General features: G+C 44.2%; 1 protein-coding gene across 5 annotated transcripts; it reads right to left on the minus strand.

Annotated features, from left to right (window-relative positions):
* Positions 1-693: 693 nt before the first annotated feature.
* PPP1R10 (protein phosphatase 1 regulatory subunit 10) lies at positions 694-16,339 on the minus strand. 5 transcript variants are annotated; one of them, XM_039851149.1, is made up of 20 exons: positions 16,192-16,339; positions 15,454-15,967; positions 9,376-9,493; positions 9,059-9,083; positions 8,694-8,747; positions 8,219-8,270; positions 6,468-6,545; positions 6,154-6,327; positions 5,843-5,948; positions 5,640-5,752; positions 5,076-5,176; positions 4,677-4,824; positions 4,439-4,597; positions 4,097-4,343; positions 3,873-3,936; positions 3,579-3,773; positions 3,353-3,428; positions 3,018-3,131; positions 2,198-2,855; positions 694-1,930 (listed from the first exon to the last, which is right to left on the minus strand). In XM_039851149.1, exons 3-19 carry the CDS (start codon positions 9,480-9,482, stop codon positions 2,545-2,547), a joined length of 2,124 nt encoding a protein of 707 aa, XP_039707083.1. In that variant the 5' UTR covers positions 9,483-9,493; positions 15,454-15,967; positions 16,192-16,339; the 3' UTR covers positions 694-1,930; positions 2,198-2,544. The 5 variants fall into 5 exon arrangements, with proteins under 5 accessions (XP_039707083.1, XP_039707082.1, XP_039707086.1 ...); XM_039851148.1 differs by having other exon boundaries at positions 8,694-8,829; positions 8,997-9,083; XM_039851152.1 differs by having other exon boundaries at positions 8,694-8,829; positions 16,192-16,338.
* Between the last annotated feature and the right edge of the window lie 223 nt (positions 16,340-16,562).

The following is a 16,562-nucleotide window of genomic DNA, read 5'->3' on the forward strand; positions in this document are numbered from 1 at the left end:
ATCTCCATCCTTCCTCTCCCCCACAAATGTAATATACTCCCAATTTCTCGTTTTAAGAATAGCAGAACTTCCTATGTAATCCTATTCCTCCATGTTCTATTCTCCAAAACCTATTTGGAAATCTCATTACATCAACTAGGCCCTCACTTTATTACCTTAAGAACTATATCTGAATCCAACATCTAGCAACAAACCTATTTTCCTCTAACTCTGCAGAAGTACTTTTTTGGGAAGAGCAGTCTGTACTTTCTCTTGCTTCTCACTTTCTCCACTGGAGCTGCTCTTAAAACAGGAGCCACCTGTTATTCTCTGCTTACCCAAAAACTGCTCTTGGATTTTTCCTTCAGCTGCTCTTTGCTCCTCTTCCACCCACTCTCAAACTCCTCCTCTAATCAACTCCACAGGGCTGGTAGGTCCAACTAGAATTGTTGTGCCCAGAGTCTGCAGCTCTAGCAATCTGAGCTGTTTCCCCAAGGTCCCACTGCTTGCTCAGAGCTGATCCACGGGATTTACCTTGTACCTACGGTGTTTTATATTGAGTATTCTAATTCCCCAGTCTCTTACATAATACCAACAGTATGACTTGAAAGTAGAACAAGTTTTAGCTCCAGAGAATTGAAGATTCTAGTCTTGTATTAATGGACCTAAAACAGCTAAATGGTTGGGTTTTGTTAAGTCCAAACACACCAGGGGTTAAATAAGCTGCTTCTCTTTCCACTGTTTATTATTAATGTACAAAATATACAAAACCAAAAGAAAAAATACTCATCCTCAAATCCATTGTGGCTCTAACCCAAGACCCTGCACAAAACCCAACCAATCCACTGTTTTCATAGAAAACAACTGATGCCCAGACAGGTGAAGGACAGGGCTGGAAAAGGGCCAGTCATCTTGTTGAATACACCCAGGAAGGCACCTGGTGGAGATTCAGAGATGTCTGACAGCAAGGGAGCCAGAGGCCTCACACCGACAAGGTCCCAGGTGGGGGAAGGGAGTGTGCTAACTCCCAAAGGCAGTGCATGTAGTGTTGACTGTCAGGCCCAGCATGCCAGGCTTCAGCTGATGAAAAGCTGGTCTCACTGAAGTTTCAGTTTCCAGAATGAGATATATGCAAGGGTGGACCAACACCACTGGCCTCACCTATGCCAGCTAAAACCTTCACTGGTTGCGAATTTGCCATCATTGAACCCAGCAGACCCATGATGCAGACTCGGGTGAGAAGGCTGCAAAGTCTTAAGAAAGGACTCAATGTGTGTAAAGGACTCAGGGGAGGAGTGGGGAAGATGTGTTCCAGAACTCAAATCCAGCCAGAATGAGCCCTTTCAGTGCAGTGAGATATACAATATCCCTTTTACCACCTCCCCACCCCATAAGGAATAATGAACTTGGCTGGGATGATTTCATAAGTGCAACTGATCCTATGTCAGAGTTTGTGTGTGGAGGACCCACAATAGGAGGGTAGAGGTGTTCTCCAGGATAACCAGCTTTAGGTTCTCAGGCATTAGGGGTAATACTGGAAAGGAGTTTGGGGTTACAGGGCAAATCTCCTCAAAAAGTGAAGCCAACTGGGTCTCCTCTTCAGCAGTCCAGGGTACAGAATGTGTCCAGTCTCTCTCCTCCCCAGACTGGAGGAAAATATGTACATCAATGCGCACCAGTGATCAGAAAACCCCCAGGAACCCAAGCAGGTGGGAACTGAGGGGGGCCAGCTCCTCCTCAGCTAAGGAAAGGGGAAAATGGGCCTCACAGAAGCCATAACAGAGTGGGAGGAGCAAGGCTACAGTCCACAGGGGTGTGTGGGTGGGGCAGGCAGGTGGTCCCTAGGGCAGGGGGGGCCCATTGACACCCGGGTGGTAGAAGGCACAGTTGTTCTCATAGCGGCAGTTGCCCTTCATCATGAAATGTCGGCAAACAGGGCGGTTTGACATGTCTGTGGAAAAGATGGTGGAATGATTAGATAGGAAATGGCGAAGAGGTCAATGCCACCCTCACCCACCACCGAATCCATGGCATCTTGAGAACTATCTTTCAGAGAGAAAATCTTGGGGATTTGGGGGAAAGGTAAAGAGTAAGAACAGCTATGCATGCTGGGAACAGGTGATCTCATGTTCTGCCTGGCATATCTGGGGACAGTGACACTTCCCAGAAACTTGTGTGAAACAACAAAAGCCATTTTGGGGGCAGGGATCATCCTTACCTCCTCCATGGCTGTGGCCTCCATCGTGCCCTCGGTGGCCCCCTCCTCCGTGGCCAGGGCCATCATGGCCACGGTGCTCATGAGGAGGTGGCCCTCGATGGTCATGGCCTCGGTGACCGGGGACATCATGAGGCCGGTGGCCATGGGGTCCCCCATGTCCAGGACCTTCATGCGGACGATGCCCACCACTTCCACCCATGCTCCCACCAGGGCCTTCATGGGGGCGATGTCCACTGCCTCCACCCATGCCACTGCCCGGGCCTTCATGAGGACGATGGCCACTACCACTGCCAGGGCCTTCATGGGGTCATGTCCACTGCAGCTGCTCATGCCCCCCACCAGGACCTTCATGGGGATGCCCTCCCTCCAACCATACCCCCACCAGGGCCCCCTCTTCCATTTGGGGGTCCTCCTCCAGAGCGACTTCCTCTGGCCCCTCGAAATGGAGGGGGAGGAGGAGGAGGTTCATTTCCTCCTCGACCACCACGACCTCTATGGTATGGTCCAGGACCTGGTCCTGGACCCCCCCGCATCGGGCCACCCCGCATGGGGTCACCAGGGCCGTCCCAGAAGGGATCACCCCCCCGGGGAGGTGGTGGGGGGCCCAGCAGACGTGGACCCACTGGCCCACCAGGGCCCCCAGGGCCTCCATGGGGACCTGTTAGGAAAAAAGGAGAAAGACAGTATCAGCTACCTGTAACACTGAGGGGGACTGCCACTGCCCACCGTAAACCACCTCCCACCTTTTGGTCAATCCTATGTTACTATCGGGCCAAAATTAAGCATATGAGCCCATTCCAACTTCTCACTCACCACCTACCTGGTATAGGTCCCCCAGGGCCAGGGGGAAAGTGCTGCATGCCCTTGGGGCCCCCAGGGCCTCCCGGTGGGAAACCATTGGCTATTGGACCAGGGCCTAAGAGTCCATGTGGCACTGTTAACGAAAAAAAGGAGTCAAACAGTTGGCAAAAGGATTCTAGAAGAGTAACCTGCCTTCTCACTTAGGTGTGCCCAACTAACCCTCGAAGACCAACCTGGCAGAGCAACGTGTTCTGTCTAGTCTTCCCCTCCCAAGTCTGGCAGCTGAGCAGCAAGCAATAGCCCTGCTTTCCCCAAATGCACTGCAGGCTTCCTCCCCCAGACCCTGATGATTACCTAGCATCTGCTTGATCTTGTCTGAATAGTCTGGCTGCTTCAGCAGTTCCTCTGATGGATGACTATTTGGGCTACCCTGTGAGGCAAGGTCAATAGAAAGGTCAACAGAGCAACAATAACCACCAGCAGAGAAAGGGAGAGCCAAAAGAAAAGGTAACTTGATGAGGACTAGAGTAAAGAGAATGAAAGTTCCAGAGAAAGTAGAAAAGAGAAGAAGGGCTCATACCATGATGGAAGTGAGGATCTCCTGGACATTGATACCTCCTCCTCCAGGACCCTGAGGGCTCTTCCCAGCACCCATGCTTCCCATAAGATTGGCCAGAACAGGAGGCAACTTGGAGCCACCTGCCCCATCAGGTGAGCCACCAGCTTCCCCAGGCTCCAGGGTCTCAACATACGGGGTCTCATCCATGGAACATTCCTGAAAGCAGAACAGAGCAAAGAGGACTATAGAATGAAGAGAAAGTATCACATGAAAGCTGCAGTAACATCAATCACAACCCCCATCACCACATCATACCTCATCTAGGGGGATGAGCTTCGGGGGTATAGGTTCATAGGGCTCAGGATCAGGCTCATGAGGACTAGAAGGAATGCCACAGGTGATGAAAAGAATGACAGATTATTTATTCAGGCCTCAAATTTCTTCCTGACCCCTACCCTCTTCTTAATTACGCCAGAGCATGCTTCCCTCAGGAGTCCAAGCGCTCAACACCCCAGCGCATGAACCCCATTTCTGCTCACCTTTCCTTGTTCAGGAAGAGCTCCTGAAGAATTCCTTTCTCCCGCTCAGCCTGGATGTATCGCTCTTGGCTGTTGCTTCCAGGGGTGACAAGAGGTGAGGGCAGAACTAGGGGCCGGGGACACACCCAGGGCACCTTCTCCTCCATGTTATCATGGCTCAGACGCCGGGCCGTCTCAAATGCATGTCGGTCTGACAGTATCTCTCGCTTAGCTGCCTCGCCGAAGTCCTTGATCTTATTCACATTTACTATTGGCAAGGAGGAAAAAGCGAGAGGGAAAGTAAACCATGTCCTTTTTGAACAATCTATATCCACCCATCATACAGAACACTTAACCACTAACCTCGTTCAGTTTCATCCAGTTCAAAATAGAAATATTCTCTCAGTTTGCTCTCCTCAGGCCACGTCACAGTTTTCCTCTTCCTGCCTTTCCGGGTCAGCTGGCTGGGATCACCAGGACTCTCCACTGGCTTTGTATCCAGAGCTCCTGGCTCTAAAGAGGCTATAAGCAGGAGAGGGTTTGAGAACCCAGGTCCTTCCTTTCGGAAGACTCCTAAACCTGCACCAGTTTCTAGACGTACCTGTATCCATAAGCTCTGGGACCTCCACAGGGGGAACAGGGGTCCCTGGACGGTCTTGATCCATAGCCTCAGAAGAAGGTGCTGGTTCTGGGGAAGAAGGTTTGGCTGTGCTTGGTTCTGTGCTTGTTTTCCCTTCAAACGGGCTTGGCTATTGTGAAAGAAAAAGAAGTTAATGAGGTGCTAGGAAAGCGAAGGCCATGGCAAGGCAATCAGTCCAGGGTACTAGTCAGGAACCCCAACAGTTTCCATAAACGAAGAGCTACGTCTAAGGTTGCCCCACCACCATCAGTCTACATTTGAAACAAACTTCTTGTCCTCCCTAACCACTCCTAGCTGCTGGGCTCTTCTTTCAACTTCACCTTTACCTTGTCACTGAAAACTACTGGTCAGGGCCCATACCTTTGCAGCTGTAGGTGACAACACCTTCTTCTTCTTCTTAATTTTGATGCCTGGAACAGGGGCTGAATTGAGTGCATCCAGAAAGCCCAGGCCCTCCATAGCTACAAAACAAAAAAGCATAATCATCAGACCTCCTTCACAATCTTATTCCTACAGATAAAAATCTGGGTAGTAAAATGGGTCGGTGGAGACCCTACAATAACCTAGGTCACAATAAGCTCAAAGTGACCAGGAAGCATATGCAGAATGATTTACACAAAAATTTCTTGACATTATTTCTATTAAAAGCAGGCAAGCCATGGATTCAGCTATGAAGAGCTCAGGTAACTGACAAAGTCGGCCCCCCACTAGTCTGAAGAGCACACCTCCCACCTCATCTCTCAAATTACTCCGAAGTAATCCTATGAAAGAAGAGTTTCAAAGGTGGAAAAATTAAAAAACAAGAAATCAAAGGAAAGTGGAGGAAAACAATAAAGAGAAGGAATAATGACACCCCCACTCCATATTCATTCCCATAAAGAGTTTGCTCCCACTTCAAAGTACATTCCCCCACTTTAGACTTACGCTGTGGCGGGATGATCTTCACTTTGATCTCTTTGGTGGCATTAGGTGTTGTGTTGAGAGGCTTGTATTTCTTCTCTGCAGGAGGGGCAGCATCTCCTGGAGCAGCTGCTGAGCTGTTAAAAGAACCATCAGCAACATCTCCCACTCACCCCTTTTTCTCCCCGTGTCCTCAGACCCAGCCCATTCAGAAACCCAGCACATACCTCTGACGCTTAAGGGGGATGGGTTTTAGGTTGTATTTGTCAGAGACCACCACTGCACTGGCATTCTTCTTCACAGGCACCAAAGATGGGGTCTCCAGCTCTAATCCTGAGAAAGACATCATGTGAGGTTGAATTCACAACCATCCTCTTGACTTTTCCTCTCTGTTCATTTAGCCTTGTAAAACCTCCCAGAGCTTTATCCACTAGTCTTCTCTCTTTTACCATATCACCAATCTGGCTATCCCACCATCAAGTCCTGGGCGTGCGCATGGCTACAGACCTTCCCTCCTAAGGCCAGCCGGCAACCTTACCAGTGGAACGAAACTTGGCATGACTGGGTGCTGTCGTTCGGAGAGACTTGGGCTTCTCCTTCTTCTTCTCTGGGGCCTCCTCAGCCCGGGGCTCAGCCTTCACCTCAGTTAAAGGTCGCTCAGGAGGAATGGTTCGACTCTTTCCCTCTTCTTTGCGTTTTTTCTTATCTTTCTCTGTTGTGGAAAAGCAAAACAGAAAAAGATTTTATTTAGATAAAGACTGCCAGTCAGAAGTGAAGCAGGCTGAGGGAAGTGAAAGCCACATTCTAGTGGGAAAGAAATAAATATAAGAGATAAAGGACTTAGGAGCTTACCAGCAGGTTGGGTACTGCTCTGGGAGCGGATGACAGCCATCCAGTCGCTGACGAGGACTGAAGCCAATTTCCGGAGGTCTGCAGGTGAGAAAAAGGAGAAATGCCTAAATAATTTAAAACGTTTTTCCAAAGACAGAAAATAGAGATATTTGAAAATTACAGAGTACGTTATAAAAACCATATTCGTTGCTTCATATGTATCTCACATAATTGTTACAACAATCTAAGATTTTTAATCTCCTTTCATAGACATAAGAAGCATAGAGATTAGAGTCACAAAACTAGAAAGTGACAGAATAAACCCAGTACTTATGCTCTTCCCTTAACCACGTGTTAAAAGAACAGAAACTAAAATCAGGAGAAGGGATGGCAGGGTTCAAATATATGAAGGGTTACTAGATTAAAAAAACAACAGTATTATTCTTTGTCATAAAGGCAAACTTAATGCAAAGTTTCAAAAGGAAGCAGATTCAGATCCATCTGGAAAAAGACTCTCTAGCAATCTTTTTTTCCTAGACTGCTGCTAGTGGCTTTTTAAAAAGTCAATTAAGTGTAGCAAGGGTGAAAACAGGGCTTAAAAACTAACAGGGCTGGGGTAAGAGTTTATCTAGAGAAAAAAGATAAAGAGAATTTAAAGATAAAGAGTAGAATTTGTTTCTAAATATATGAAAAAATGCCTTTGTAGAGCTTTCCTTTTGCAGTTGGCAAATAACATCTCTTATCTATGGCACCTCTCTTCTTGCCAATGTTTCTACTTATAGGCTCATTTAATAATGAGATTGTCGTAAAACGTTAAAACCTAAATTTTCAAAATAGTCACACAGTTGGCAATTTTTGTATCTAAGGCAACAAATATGAACCATAATGCATTCTCAATGTAGGAATACCTAAAACTTTTTTGGAGAAATTGATACTATGGTCCAGTGAGACTTTACTGGTTTATAAGAAATGTACAAATTTCAGTATCTAAAAGAAACATAGAATAATTAAATCTATGTTCAAAGAAGGCAGCACAATTGAGCCAGCTAGAAAGTAGGGAACAATATACCTGAAGAAAAGAAGGGCAATGATTTCATGAGTTTTTCTGTGTTATGTGTTATGTATTAAAGATACCCTGAGATGTCACAAAAATAGCGAAGTATTCTGTATCTAAAAGGACCTAAAAACTGGGAATTAACACAACTAAAAGAATGGAAAGTCCAGGAATGTTTTTCACTTAAACAGTACTGTATGGCCTTTGCCAGGAGCTCCAAAACCCTTTGTTTTAAAAAAAGAATCTGTTGCTAACCAGGCTATGATGTACTCCAGGAGTCAGATTCTGCCCATGCCCCACAAGAAGGTGTCTACTGGTAGAACTAATATATCTATATTAGGAAAGTAGACATTGAAGGACCTAGATATACTGTTTATTTAGAAAAACATAAGTCGACGATGATGAGACACTCTAGGTTGACACTATTTCCCCCAAAGAATTTTAAATGCATGACTTTTACACCAAGAGATCTTAAGAATTAGCTTCTAGTTAAAGTATCTTACACTCACTAGGGGAGAAATGGACAAAGCCCTTTTGGAGCTGAGACTGGAAGAGGGGACAGGTTAGGGGAACTAAATTTTAAAAGAAAGAGAAAAGCAAGGTGAGTTAGCAAGAGAAAGGAAGAAAGGTACAATCCAAGAATGGGGAGAGAAATAAAGGGAATTATGTGGAAGTAATGGAGGAAAGCCCAGGACACAGGGGAGGGACTGGCTTGTACCTTCGTCCTCACTTGACTTGCTCAGTTGCTTCACCAGTTTGGCTGTGTTGTTCTATGAGACACAGGGAACAGAAGAAAAGTCAATGCCAGGAGGACAGTAAGCCCATTCAGAGCTAACAACCCCCTAAACTCACAATCTCTTAATAGTCCCTTAACAGTAACTAATACTAATACTGTACTTTACCTTTTACAAAACCTTTGTAGACACAGTCTTACTTTAATCCTTAGAACAATCCAGTTAGGCAGGCACAATTATTCCCATTTTATAGATTAAAAAAATTAAGGCTCAAATATATGAAGTGCCCTAAGTAATATACCTATTAAAAGAAATAAATTTGAACCAAGTCTTCTGATTCCAAATTCCTACTTTTCCTACCATTCTACCTCCTAGGCCCAAGATCACAGCCACATCAGAGTTAGTGTGTTTTTTCCATCTGTCATGCTAAATGAAAAAGGATGCAAAGACTGAAGGTACCTGCTTGAGGTGGTCCACAGTGAGTGGTAGGTGCTGCAGGGTCAGTAGAATTTGCTGCAAGAGGGGAATGTTGTTGGTTGTCTTTGAATATGTCAACCAATTGTTCAGAAGCTTATAGCCACCAATATCAATAAACCTGTAGGCAGTTAGAAGGAGAATTTGTAATCCCCTTTCTGGATTTTGGAAGTACCATATCCCACACTCCTACTTCCTGGGGACATCAAAAACCCAGGAACCCCATGCCTCACCTTCCCCACCTTCTAACTACATCTTCCCATCCCAGCCACCCAGATCCCCACTTACTTGACCAGTATTTCTGGTGAACGGGTCTGCAGGAGAATGTTCAAGTAAGTGCATCGACTCACCATCTTTCGTGCTTCCTTCATCAGACTGTAGGAGAGGAGTTAGGTTAGAAATGGAGTAGTCACCTGGTTCCCCGCTTCCTTCTTCCAAAGGGTGACTCCCTTGAGATTGTGGATAACCAAACATCTAGATTCCATTATAGCCAGTAACCAAGGGATCATCTTTTCCTATCATTTATTCTAAAATTATTAGATTTGAATTCTATCCCACTGACCTTCCTGTTCCTCTTCAGAACTCGGTCCTGTCTGCCTTAATTATAGTCATATTACAACATATAATACCCTTTACTCACAATGAATGCAAAAAAGGGTAGACTCACCTGAAGATCTTGGAAATCCCATCCACACTCTTGACTTCCCCATCTCGGTTAAGGAAGCTATCCAGGCCCTTGAGAAGCTCTTTGGGGTCTATGGGACCCGAACCCATGATCGAGATTTCTAAGATTAGAGGAAAAAACAAACCCACAATATAAATGGGTGGCAAGGAGAATCCCAGTATACCCTCTAATAAATTCCATTTCTACATTTGACAAAATATAGTGACTACATTCACCAGTTTCAAGATAAGAAAAATCAACACAGACCACTGTCACCACTGAAAAAACAATCCTGGCAAGTTAAGTGTGGTGTTAATACATGACTGAATGGGAAGACAATTCAGTTGGAGGGCTGGAGCAGCACGCCTTTCTCCCCCCTTCCCAGTTACATCCTTCCTAGGACAACTGAACTTCATTAGATCGTGTGAGTTAAGATTCACACTCCTGTAACAAAACGCTCAACTCTCCAAGGCATTTTCACTTATTAGGTCCTGTCTCTCCTTAATTGCTGATAAATCTCATTAAAAATACATATATAACTTGATAAAAATTGGGCCAATCTTGGGAGCTTGAGCTTAATGTCTTCCAAGATTAGTCAATTCCTTTTAATCTTAGCCCATTAAGAGTCATTATCACAAGTGGCAGGATACTCTCTAATTACAGTGGTAGAAAATCAGCTAAAGTGATAGGTGATAGAGAAGAAACAAAACTGGAAAACAGAACCTTTCCCCAGGGGAGGTATGGGGAGCTCCCAGAAATGGAGAACTATACCTGCAAAGGCAATCAAGCAGGTCCTAAGCCTGGAACAGAATGCCACTTACTAAGCAAACACTGAACAAGTTTTTATTGTTTCAAAGTTAAATGCAAGATTGGCTTGTGATATCAAAAGCAAAGATGCAAAGCTGACACCCTCTTTCCATCCCCCAAATCATATCACCATCCAGGATCCCCAAGAAAGATCTGGAATTAGAAACCATAGAGCCAAAAAGATTGAAATAAAGCTAGAAGCTAGAAAAATGCCATTAAATTTTAAGTAGCTACTATAGACCATGTTAGAAAAGAAGTCAGTTAAAAGTTAAACTGCTGTTATGGGAGAGAGAAGTGTGAAGCAATTTCTAGGCCAGAACCCAAGTTCCAGAGAGGTAACTGAGAATCAATATGGTTCTGACTGGTATTTTTATCCACAATGCCTTGAAACACCAGCTTCTGAGAACCAAAAAAGAAAGCCACCTTGGTAGTATCTGCATTTGGGAAAGAAGGTTAACACTGGGGAGGAAGGGCACAAGGAGAAAACCACCTCTTGCATTATGCTTCTAGTACAGTTAACAGACATGATCGTAGCAGAAGTGGGAAAATCAGTGTTTTGTAAAGATGACTATATTCTGAGCAGAAAAGAGAACAGGTGTCTTATAACATAAATTAGTTCTATTTGTTCTGACAGACCAAGAAAGAAAACCATAACAATCTCAACCTTTTAGTCCTCCCAACAAAAAGGCTGATAAATTCTAAGTCCTAACAACCTAAGCAAGAAGAGGCAGAAGCAGGAAGGAGACTGGTTCTTGAGATCATACACTGATCTGAATACAGGGAGAGGGGATGAGGTAAGAAATGCTAAGAGGAGAGCAAATCTGAGTTAATTGTGCTGTGAATGCTGCCCTGGAACCTCCACCAGGACAGGTAGAACCTGAAGTCAGAGAAAAAAATGCTGAAGTAGAATACCAGATAAGAAGCCCACAGGCCAAACCCACTGAACTGTGATGATCCTTATATACAGTGACAGACACAGGGATAAAGGAATTTTTCCCATGTATTAAGACACTACAATATATAAACACTATAGAGATATATAGATGCAATAAAACACATTTCCCATCTCTTTGGGACTGAAATAGCAGTGAACAAATCCAAATACATATCATCAGCAACCAAGATATATACAATTTCACAAAAAGCCTTCAATTAAACTAACATCACTTCAAACCAGTCCCCCCTAAATACAGCTGACCCCACTGATTCAAACCCAGAGTTGAATATATATTACCATGGAGAACTCCCTTTTACATATCCAACTATTATCTAAGCCAACAGGCCTGCTACCCCTACTTCCTTCAATGACAATAAAACAAATCAGCTGAATTCAAATGCTCCTTAAGAGAGTGGGAGATGAGACCAATTAGTATAAAACTAAATTCTATCTAGTGCCTTCTAGAATGGCACCCAGGGACTTTTTCATTCCCATTAGTAACAAGGAAAAATAGTCAAGAGAAGCTAGGAGACAAAGCAGACGAAATGTTAAATATTTACTTTCCAATATTTTGTCCTATTATTTATATTTTGGAAATATAATGAACAAAACTAAATTTAGTCTCATGAGCACCAATCACGTGATTAAAATCTAAGTGGGTTTTCTCACGATAGCTTACCTATAGGAAGATTAGCTTTCACTCATTTAAAATTAAGGACCCCAAGCATCTAACAACCTAATTTCCTTCTTTTAAAGTCAGTTCATTTGAAAGAAGTGCCAAGGGACTCAGATGGAACGGAATGAAGAGCCTAAATTCCTGGCACAGGCCTATAGAAAAAAAGACAAATGAGTTGACCAGAGAAGGAGCACTGACCAAGTGACATAACACTACCTAGTCACATATGGAGCCTGGAATTGAAGCTTGAGAAAGCTTTCCGGAACCAAAAATCATCTAGGGCACATTTTACTGTCCTTGAAAGCAGAACATACAGGAGAGGAGAGAAAAAGCAACCCCTACTCTATCTTCACCTTGTCCTATGCTCATGCTTTCCTTATGGAGGATGTTGTAGGCAAGGACCTGCACTACTGACACAAGGCACTGGGGAGTCTTCTACTATTCTTAGCAGAGATAAATTTAAAAGTCCAGAAGTGACACTGACTCCGGTCTCCAAAGTGATTTTTACATGAGGGCTATTCAACTAAACAGGGTGAAAAATATTTAGCTTGGCTAAGTTCCATACCTACCACCAATAAAATAGAACTGGACTGGTTCAGGACAAAAATTCTATGCAAGTCAGAATCCTTTTTAAAACAATCACAATACTCTTCTAACAAGAGGAAGGAGTCCAAGTTTACCTTAACTTGGAGGCCTTAGCACTTCTGGAAATGAAAAATGCTTTGTACCTAAGCCCTTCCTTTCTTCAGTGTTTGAGGCATTTCCCAGTATGACTCAATAGTGGACTAAATTGTTTCTCACAATTTGTGATTCACAAGGTTGTACCTCTCTTCTGAGTAGTAAGCACCTATCCCTGTCATTTTGAAAACCTGGTGCATGATATCCCCAAAAGCTTATCTGTAAAAATCACCACCCCTGCCCCATCCCAGGAGGAAAGGATCCCGGCATAGAACTCTGGCCAAAAACTACAAGGATCAGGCTCTCCGAGGTTCTTTGGATGGATTTGTTTTCCCTAGAAGACTTTGTTTCCCATCTCCCACGTTATGAAAGTTCTTCTTTATTAATCACTAGAGATCAGGAACCCCAGTGGGCAGAATGTCCAGCTCCCAAGGAAAGTATGCTGCACAGGCACATGGCAAACTGCTTAAAAGATAAAAACTCGTGGTCAATAGACATGTGGAAGAGTCCCACCCATCCAATCCATAGGTTTAATAATTTGAGAATCCATACCCAGTAGAAAATTAGCCCTGAAGTCTCATCCAAGTCACCACAGGGTAGTTGTACAAAATGGCTTCCCAAGTCTGCCTAGAACCTCCACGCTTCAAAGCAGGACTTTAAAAAATGAAAAGTATATAATCTGATTAAGGTTTGATTTTGAAAAAGTTGGAGGAAGAAAGAGACAGGACACCCAATACCACCCTCAGATAAGGCATGGCTTTTGAACATGCACCAACTGCTATAGCACTGCATGAGTTGAAAATGAAGGCATTATTCTCCCATTAATGTTAAGGAATTTCTTTTAGAAGGAAAAAGAAATTCAAAAAGAAGGTGGCTCTTGGGAAAAAAGAAATGAAAGTTGTGAAATGTAATACCAGAAAGGTTTTGCTTACCAGAAACTGTAGCTTGATTCCCCCTGCCTTGAGTTTACAACTGCCGCCTCCTTTCCTAAAGATTCACTTCTCATCCTAGTACCAATGTACAGGAGCTAAGCAACTGCAGAACGTGATACAGTACTGAACACAAAGAGTTTATCCCCAAACCCAGAGGCAAGAATAAGGGTAATTTAGAAGAAATTCCTCAAGTACCCACCCTCTCCCAGGTTCTTATTATACCAAGTGGCCAAATGCAGGAGGCCCAAGGACTGGTTCCTGAGCAGAAATGGCACATTTCGGTGTCATTAGGCTCCATTTGTCTCAAGATACTTTCACAAGCTCTTGGTGTTTTTCCCCAGTATCCCAACACATATTATGCACAAGCTCACACACACTCCCCCAAAAGGCTGTCTTATAGTTGGTTTAACTGGTTCTCTACCCCTGGCAACCGGAGCAAGGAAAACTTCAGTTGTGATGAGTGGAAGGTGAAAATAAAAGTAACAGGTTCTGATTCCTAAATATAAAAACTAGAGCTGCCCTAGGAAACAAGACAGCTTTAAGATCTAATTCCTGTAGGCTTTTTTTCCCTTCCAAGATAAAGGCTATACAAGATTATAAAGAAAACAAGGAAAAGATCTTCCTGGCTGTGAGCACAGAGTCCAAGAGGCATCTGCTCAGGGGTGGAGTTTGAAGAGGGTGGAGAGAGGAAGCAAGCTGATTACATCACCTTTCAGTGCTGCTCCTCCCCCTTGACCAAGTTTCTACGGCCCTATACTCTTCAGCAAAACAACAAAGAAGCAGGGACGCCATTTTGTAATGGAGGGGAAAAAAAGCTATACCAGCGCTGCCGGTACCTGGTTACATTAAAACGCACCGTTTTTTAGTAAAAAAATAAAAATAAAAAAAAATGCTCCCATCCTTAAGTCTTTGACCTATTTTGAATAAGAGCGTTGTGAAAATAAAAGCAATTAAAATATTAAAAATAACAATTTTCTGCAGGGAAGAACTGAATTTACAATTAAGGTTCAACCTACCATCAACCATCCCCGAGCTCCCTGTAAAGGGAAAGGGGGAGGACTTGGGCCCCTCTCAACAAACAGGGTGGAGGTAGGACAAAAGAAAAATGGGAGACACAACCTGCAACACCGCTTGGAAGACGAAAGGACAAGTAGCCATATTGAAGCAGGGAAAAAAAAAAAGTTCCTTTTAACGACACAAATCTTTCAGAAAGCTAGCATTCAATTGCACTAAATGGCTTTTAAATTATACTCCTGAACTCCACATTCCCAAAACTTTCCACCCTCTACTTAACTGAATTCCCAATAAGTATCAAGTTAAAATGTTAATTTCTTGCTTTTAAATAAATTATGCAATCTGCAACAATCACAATACATTACTTCTCCAACTATCTTGTATGTACTTGCACTATATTTTGCCCTGAATTGTGTCTTGCAATCTTTATTCCTAGATTGCCATCTATTTTAACCACACAAATATACCCCAAGCATATTACATAAAAACTGAGGATTTAACAATCATCTTAAAAGCCATAGCCATCTAGTATTTCTCTGCCCATCTCCTTACCCTGCAATCTTTATGTACAGATTGCTTATTAATCTGGCAAATTGAAAGGCACCCTGCTCGTCTCACACACAAAGAAGTGGGACTTCTGGGCAACAAGATCCACCATCTTTTGTATGTGAGCTCATTAACCCTTTTGAAGACTGCTGCTAACGGGAGGAAGTTAACCATTCCTCATAAAAAAAAACTTATGGTTTTGGCAGTCTGGAAATTGATTGGATTACGAAGGGTTAACCGTCAAAATCCTCACTTGCTGGCCCTCCTCCCACCCACTCCTTGCCTGCAGCAAGGCAGGAAAGAGGCAGGTGGTAAGGGAGAGAACAAGACTGCTTAGACCCAAAGGACCTTTTTAATAGATTAAATGACCGGCTTGGTCCTTTCTCCAGTTCTCTATTTTGTCTCATTTCTTCCTCTCATTATTTTTGGTTTCACAAAGGGAAACGTTGATTTCTTGTTGCAAGCCTCGTTTTTGAAAATTCGACACTTACTATCCAATTTTTTTGCGACGTCAGCACCTCGGGCTCAGGGGGGAGGGGTTTAAAATTTTGGAGAAAAAATAAAACCAACCAACCAGGACCCAAAACTATTTGGAGGGCCTCATTGGATCAAAAAGTCTCTTAAAAAAACAAAGGCCAACTCAGTATTCATTTCCCCCCCCACCCAACTCCATTTAGGGAGGGGGGTCGTAGAAAAAAAGTTCTGAGTGGATTCAAAAAAGTAAACGCTGGATAAGTGAGTTTGGGTGGGCTTAGGAAGGGAGGGTGGTTATTTTTGAAGTTATGTGGTGACGGTCCTTCGGTCACAGATTTCAAGTCCCAAGCAGCGTGGGCTGGTGGGGTGGGTAAGATAGATGGGAAGGGGCAGAAGACACAAGTGGTTGGGCTGGTGGCTGCTGTTTTCCCTTTCCCCCCTTCTCAGGATCCTTTCAAGGGCTTAGATGTTGCTGCGGCTTGTTTCTTTTTTCCTCGTGGCCGGCCTGTCTTTCTCCGAGAAAATTCAAACCTGGGATAAAAGGAACACAAGGGAGAAAGATGTAATCAGTACGGGTTGCCTTTAAACACCCCAAATTGCCATCTTTGTTGTCTCAAACACCTTTATGTACAATGCCGAACACAGCCACTTACAACAAGCCATGGTTCTCAAAAAAATCTCACGCCTAACCCGTTTCCCAGTCCAATGCTCTCAGTAAAATTTCACCCTCTAACCGACAAATTACCGAAACTTACCTCTAAACGAACCCCAGAATGGCGGCTACCCGCTCGGGCGGAGTATTTTATACTCGGACACCGCCCAACGCGCCCAAACGTGCTAGTGCCCTTCCCTTGTCGCGAGACATTGTGCGCGAGGCATGAATTCATTGGTCAACTCGAAAGACAACTCGCTAGCTAATTGGCTATCCTTCCTTCGCCTTCGCTCAGCCCACCCCCCTTCACGCCACCCCCGGCACCTTTTTCCACCTTCTTCCTGGGGGAGGAGTGGGGGCCGCGTGCGCGTGACCAGAGGGCCTAGCACCGCCCTTTCCTCTGCTTCCACCACTTCCGCCCTCGAGAACAAGTCTCATCCTGGGTTGGTAGAATCGGGTCTGCGCGTGCGCACT

This window comes from Pteropus medius, unplaced genomic scaffold (genome assembly GCF_902729225.1).
Source record: "Pteropus medius unplaced genomic scaffold, Ma_sr-lr_union100, whole genome shotgun sequence".
Classification (NCBI taxonomy): domain Eukaryota; kingdom Metazoa; phylum Chordata; class Mammalia; order Chiroptera; family Pteropodidae; genus Pteropus; species Pteropus medius.